Genomic DNA, 6,851 nt, shown 5'->3' with positions numbered 1-6,851 from the left:
CACCGCTCGCCAGAGCAGCTGCAGGTGTTGTAACCCGACACCGCTCGCCGCCGGACCAATGCGAACTGTTTCAATGCCGAGACGCGACTGAGCCACTCGCTCTCCCCCACCACCCCGATTCGACTCCGTAGCTTATTGCGCATCTAGTGGGCTGTCCTGGTGTACAGCTTCAGCTCGGATGTGTTCGTGCATCATCGGTCTGCCCGAAGACGCCATTTCGTCTCAGTGGCAGTCCTTTGTTTACTTTTACAAGTCAAGTGTCTATCACTGTTTTTTTATTGTGTGTTTAAGTGCAGTTACAGTAGGTGTAAATGAGTGCTAAACGCAAACGTGTCGTTGTGTCCTTAGAGACTAAACTAAATGCGATTCGTCGTGGACAATGGTGAGTCAATAAGAACAGTCGCTAAAGACTTGGGTGTTGGTGAGGTTACCGTCGGAGATTGGAGGAGGAAGAGGGCTGAGTTAGAAAAATGGGGTGCTCAGAGCTTAAATTCCAATTGCAATTCAGAGAGAAAAACGTTTAAAAAAGTGTGAGTATGAAAAAACTTCCGAGGCTTTATTCTTATGGTTTTCGGAAATGAGAGCAAGGGGAAGTCCAATAAGTGGGCCTATTTTGCAGGCAAAAGCGCTAGATTTCCATAAATCTTTTGGCGATGGCGATGAACCTTTTACATTTACCGCTAGTTCCGGGTGGTTAATGCGATGGAAGAACCGTTATGGAGTGCGGCAACTTAATATATCTGGGGAAAAACTTTCAGGTAATGAAACTGATGTGACAGTTTTTGAAGAAAAAATAAGAAAATTGATTTTGAGTGAGGGTCTTACATCCGATCAAATATTCAACTGTGATGAGACAGGCCTTAACTTCAGAATGTTGCCCTCAAAAACTTTAGCCAGTCAGCAGGAAACATCAGCTCCTGGGTATAAGAAATCTAAAGATCGAGTTACAGTTTTTAGGATGTGCCAATGCTGCAGGAAGTTTGAAACTCAAACCAAGTTGTAATAGGCAAGTATAAAAAGCCACGTGCTTTTTAAAAATACTAATGTGGACACATTTCCCAGCACATACACAAACCAGAAAAACGCATGGATGGACTCGCGGATTTTCAAACAATGGTTTTTTTTTGAGGAATTCGTTCCAGTCGTTGAAGCTTTCTTGGAGAACAAAAAACTCCCTCGCAAGGCCCTTCTTATTCTTGACAACGCTTCGTCCCATCCAGATGCTGATGAGCTAGTCAGCGATGGCATTAGAGCCTTATTTTTGCCTCCAAACGTTACTGCCCTCATCCAGCCTCTAGACCAGGGAGTTCTAGAAACTTTTAAGCGAAACTACAAAAAGAGGCTGCTTAGAAATCTACTGGAGAAGCTAGAGGACGGGCTGGGTGTCACTGATGCTCTCAAGTTAATCACAATGAAAGATGTTGTCTACTGGGTGTCAGAAGCTTGGGATAACGTTAGGGAGGACACTATAAGAAGGTCATGGCGCAAACTTTTCGGAATTGAAAAGGCAAGCCGCCAAGAGACAGCTGCTCCTGAAAACCAGCCAAGAGCATGTCCTCCTGAAAATGAAGAGCTTGTGAATCTTTGTAACCACCTTCCAGTGGCTGAGCCCATCAGTGCAGAGGACATCAGTGAATGGATCAATGGAGATGAGGATCAGGCCCTAACTGATGACGTGATTATCCAGATGCTCAACCAACCAGAAGATGATGACAAGTAAGTTTTTTGATTTTTTATTTATGCAAAATTTTTAACATAAAAACATAATCCAACATCAATTTTTTAACACAACTATATTTGTTACACTTTAGTTAAATGTTGCCCATTCATCAATCCAAAACTAATTTCATACCAATTCCAACTGCTGCCTTTTGATTGCGTTACGGTTACGTAAAACAAAAGTTTTTTTTTTACAGCGATGAACCTGATGGGGCGACTGAGAAAATATCACATACAGAAGGTCTAAGAACGATCGAGGGAGCACTGGCATACATTGAACAACAAGAAACCGCAACAACAAACGATTTAGTTTGGCTGCGACGCTGGCGCAACAGGGCGGCTAGCCTAAGATCCTCTAATCTAAGTCAAAAAACAATAACTGATTTCTTTGGGAAAAAAGATTAGCTTACTTTGTTTATTTTTGTACAATGTACAGTAAATTAATTTTCATTTCTTTGATTTAATTTTGTAAACAGGAATACTGTACTGTAACTAAACTTCTGTACATTGTGTAGCCTATATCATACGTATTCAGTTGTGCAATAAATTGAGTGTTATATTAAAACAGTGTTTAGTATTGTGAGTGTTTACCGTTTCCTCTCACGTTTTATTGCGTACTAATAACATTTCTTGTACTAATAAACTAAACAACAGTTCAGTTAATAACTTTTGTTCATGTTTTAGTATATCTTGAGCTATTTTTAGCCCCGGTAACGATTTTTAGGTTACGTTCCGTGTTATCCGAGGTTCGCCGTATCCGAGGTACCCTCGGTCCCAATTACCTCGGTTAACCGAGGTTCTACTGTACTTGGTGACATACAGCGATAATTCTTTACTCACAAATATCGATGGGATATTTATATAAATGTAATGAATTATACTGTTAACCACAGATGCCCCAGGTTTGTTTCAATTTAAAATTCATACAACGAAATTTTATTATTTACTTTTAACTATAACAGAAATTATAGTTCGGAGAATAATCACATAATAATAAAGTTCAACCACTTCATTTATTAGGAGGATGGAATTGCATTTTGTAAATTTAGAAAAAAAAACATTATATATGGTCGGATAGTAGTAAGTACGTGTCTTAAATAGTTTGTTTGGGTGATTTTTTTAACACTAAATACTTTGCGTCTGGAGGAATAAAATATTTCCGTCTATCAAGAAAATAAAAATGTTAACGATAATTTAATACAGGTAATAAATTCAGCTTCAATAAATGTTAATTTGTAAAAGAAAACTAAAAAGACGGCAAGCGAGATAATTAAATTCATAACGTTGAAATAATGCTACTTAATGTTAATGAAGAGATAACAAAAATTTCATTATCTGAGTGAGAGAACAATGAATGAAAGAAAGTTCATTTAAATGTTTTCAAAGTGACATTAACCACCCCTCTAGACATCGACTTACAGAAATACTCAGCTAAGTTTGTGTCTTCTGTACTTTATTAATTAAAACATTTTTAATTTGGAAGTTTTCATGAAATATATTTTAAAATGTATACAATTATACCTAAAAGCGAATATATTATTACGCTCTCTTTTTAGGTATGGGTCAAGATTAGATCATTTTTAAATTGCAGTCATATTTGTTGTGTCAGTTAGCCGTTTGTAATACAAGCTATAGCCATGTGCCAAATTCTAGCTAGTAGAACTGGTTTTCGAAACAATAACGAAGTGATTTCTTGGTCAATATATATAACAAAGGATAGGGTGTTAATAAAAAGCTTTACCACTTTAAACACACATATTAAACCTTAATTTTTACACTTATTGTATAAAAATATAGGCAAATTTTAAAATTTGGTGACAAGACTTTTAACACATTTGGTGGTGTGTGTAATTTCCACATGCTTATCAAATCTACATTCCATTTCAACTCAAACATAAAGTAACATTTGCTCATCAATTTCAGTATACTCGGCCCTGATTTGGTTTTAGTTATCATATTGTGTTTACCTTAAAAAACATATAACATGGGTTTGGGGTTTCTACATAACGGCCAATCGTTTTTGGAAATGCTTTATCCAAAGAAACCCGAACGAAATCACTCTAATAGCGGGAAGGGGAGAGTAAAAATTGTTGAGATTTCACAATTGGCTGCAACTTCTAGTTGCTTAGGAGTAAAATACTCCAACATTTTAATGTAAATGTTACTATTGTTTGTTTTCTTATAAAAAAGGGACAATTCTTCTGTAAGAAATCCCACACAAAATGTTAAATGTTTTCCTACCCCTATTGTGCTTTTAATTGTAATGTGGGCTACTGAGGTCAAGATGCTCTCAGGAACACAAACAGGACATGAAAGCAATTTGAGGACTTGAAATAAGCTTTAGTGGCATGTAACTTTAAATATCTTGTTTAAGTTTAGGTTTAGACTGATGGAAAAATAAGCAATAAAAATAGTACAATACCAGTACTGGATATAAATATATATATATATAATTTCATTAAACATTGAATCGCAAAAAGTACTTGCTCCGCCGGGACTCGAACCCGGATCTCTCACTTGCCAGGTGAATGTGCTACCATTACACCACAGAGCCCTCACTTTTTACGATTCATTTATATTGTATTTGGCCGTATCTGTCACATATGCGTTTAACCAAACAAACATATGATCGGAAGACCAAATACCTGTCAAATGACTTTAAATTTTTAAATTTTAAATTTATTAAATTTGTATAAGTGGCAATAGTCTGATTAAATTTCGTTAAACATTGAATCGCAAAAAGTACTTGCTCCGCCGGGACTCGAATATAAATATAAAAATATTATTTTAATATTTATATATATATATATATATATATATATATATATATAAATATAAAAATATTATTTTAATATTTATATATATATATATAAATATTAAAATTATATTTGTATTTTAATAATAGTTTAAATTGTATCGTACAAAATTTATTATAAAATATATAAATTCAGCAACGGGTTGGAAAGAAGTGCATTAAATGAGGAAAAATCTTATTTGATTACATACAGAAAAACCCGTGGGTTTAGTAAATAACTCTATGTGTAACTCAAACTTCTGCTAGCTACACATCAGAAACTAGTGTTTGTGTGTTTAAACCGCTGTGTACACTTGTACAAACCTGTAATTGTGTTTATTTAAATGTGTAAATAGTAAATGTAGATATTATATATCTTTCACAGAAGTAACCTTTCTTGCTTTTTTAAAAGCACATTTCTAAAGATTTGGTTCAAATGCGATCAATTCTGCAATTATTAGTTTCATCCCTCACAAATCCCAAAATGATTCCTTATAGCAAAAAACTAGCCATTTATGTTTTGTGAATTCAATATTACCCTTCGAAAAAGATTTTTTTGAAATGTTTTGTATTTCCTTAAGTAAAAAACAACGTCAAAATATTGACACTTTCCTAATCTAATTCAACAACTTTATTTCTAAATCCTGAGATATTTCCTTTACTTTTAGAGAGGGACTCTATGAAATTTAGATTATTCAACAACTTATGATATTATTCTTTTAAAATATTATGAAGTTTAAATACTTATATCTATCCATTATATCTATGATAGCACTGCTCTTCAGTATACACGAAACTTGAACATTTAAAATGCAAAACAGAACTGAATATCACTTATAAAAACATCCAAGTCCATTCAATATCTGGATGAACAATCAGTTCTGTTTACAGATACTCCGGCACGAGACTGTCAGGTGAAGTTGAACAAGTCTCAAACAAACCTCCTTCACTGGATCTCTGGATGAACCAACAGTTCTCGTATTATCGCTCGCGCCGGAGTCCTCTCACGTACACACCGCCTCGGGCGCTCACCTTGCTGACCTCCCCCTCCAGTACTTCCAGACGGCGGGAACATGGGCCCCGACGTCACACACCCCCAGCCAAATTAAGGGTGGTTGTTGGGGTGGATACCCTCTAGGAATTCGTCTTCTTCATTCTTCCAGGCCCTGGCAGCTGGTCCCTTGGTTGTGTTCAGCTGGGCGGCTGGGTCACGTGCACAAGTCACCATGGCGTCTACCCTCACGTTTCGCCGCGTATCGCTAACAGTGTGGCTAGCGGTCGGGGTTCTCCAACAGTCAATATTTGTCTTTAGATGTGGAGGAAACACATGGGGAATAACGACACTGCGGCAGCCACTTCTCAGGGACAGTCATTTACACTGGCACATAAAGTCTCTGGCGTTGGGACGGCTCGATCACACATAAAGTCTCTGGCGTTGGGACGGCCCGATCACGAGCCTCAGTCGTTCGCTCCCATCGGTACCGCTTCACTAATACATTTCCAGGGAAAGTTTATTAATTTTAATGTTATTCCAGCAACAGGCAATGGATCGTTCCTCACAAAGGTTTGCCTTCTACAAAACATGTTGTCCTACGAGAGCCTATCTACCTACTCTAGTTAGCAATGTTTGCTATTGGTGTAATCGCATTTATTTGACAGAAACATTAGTTCATATAAACTTACTCTTAAATACCCGCGGTGGTGTCCATTCCCTTATATTATACATATATCCTTACGTGTAGGTATATTCGACATTTTATATTAAAATACATTAATCAACTTTACATGTCTTTATAACTACTTGAAGCGAGAAATTATAATTGTATATGAATAGATGAGTTCATGACACATTCCGGAACCATTCAGCTGTTCTGTGCGAGTCATACAAAACAAAATATATTAATCCTCTATATTGCCCTTTCTTATGATCTAGTACAATGACGATATTCCAATTCAAACATGACAATATTATTATCAGAACTATTTACCAAATTACTAACTAGTACATTAATCCTTATTATCTACCCATGCTATAACTTACTATTGCAAAAACACTTTTTTTTTATAGATAATAACCTTACAAAGTGGATATTATTATAGGGACCCAAACTAAATAATTGTAATTATAATTCCACGACAAGGCTATTCTAGATATTTGACATCTTCCTACTCATTAACATAGACAAGTGAAACAAACTATAGCAGGACATTATAAGCGTAACCATGTACTACAGGATACAGATATTTTACAGTGCAAGAGGTGGTACAAAGTTTTGTAACTGAAGTTGTGCACAGCGGCAGTGTCTACGTGACAAAAGTAGCTGTGGTCAGCAGTAGC

The 6,851-nt window shown here is 36.1% G+C and overlaps 1 protein-coding gene and 1 non-coding gene across 2 annotated transcripts; one reads left to right on the top strand and one right to left on the bottom strand.

Annotated features, from left to right (window-relative positions):
* Nucleotides 1-1,126: 1,126 nt before the first annotated feature.
* On the top strand, nucleotides 1,127-2,211 carry LOC124357828 (tigger transposable element-derived protein 2-like). The gene is made up of 2 exons (XM_046809892.1): nucleotides 1,127-1,716; nucleotides 1,917-2,211. Exons 1-2 carry the CDS (start codon nucleotides 1,412-1,414, stop codon nucleotides 2,122-2,124), a joined length of 513 nt encoding a protein of 170 aa, XP_046665848.1. The 5' UTR covers nucleotides 1,127-1,411; the 3' UTR covers nucleotides 2,125-2,211.
* A 1,991-nt stretch (nucleotides 2,212-4,202) lies between these two features.
* On the bottom strand, nucleotides 4,203-4,273 carry Trnaa-ggc. Its single transcript has one exon. It is a non-coding gene; the product is annotated as a tRNA-Ala (tRNA).
* Between the last annotated feature and the right edge of the window lie 2,578 nt (nucleotides 4,274-6,851).

This window comes from Homalodisca vitripennis, chromosome 3, assembly GCF_021130785.1.
Source record: "Homalodisca vitripennis isolate AUS2020 chromosome 3, UT_GWSS_2.1, whole genome shotgun sequence".
NCBI lineage: Eukaryota > Metazoa > Arthropoda > Insecta > Hemiptera > Cicadellidae > Homalodisca > Homalodisca vitripennis.
Note: the sequence above shows the minus strand (reverse complement) of the source record. Positions and strands in the feature narration are given on the sequence as shown.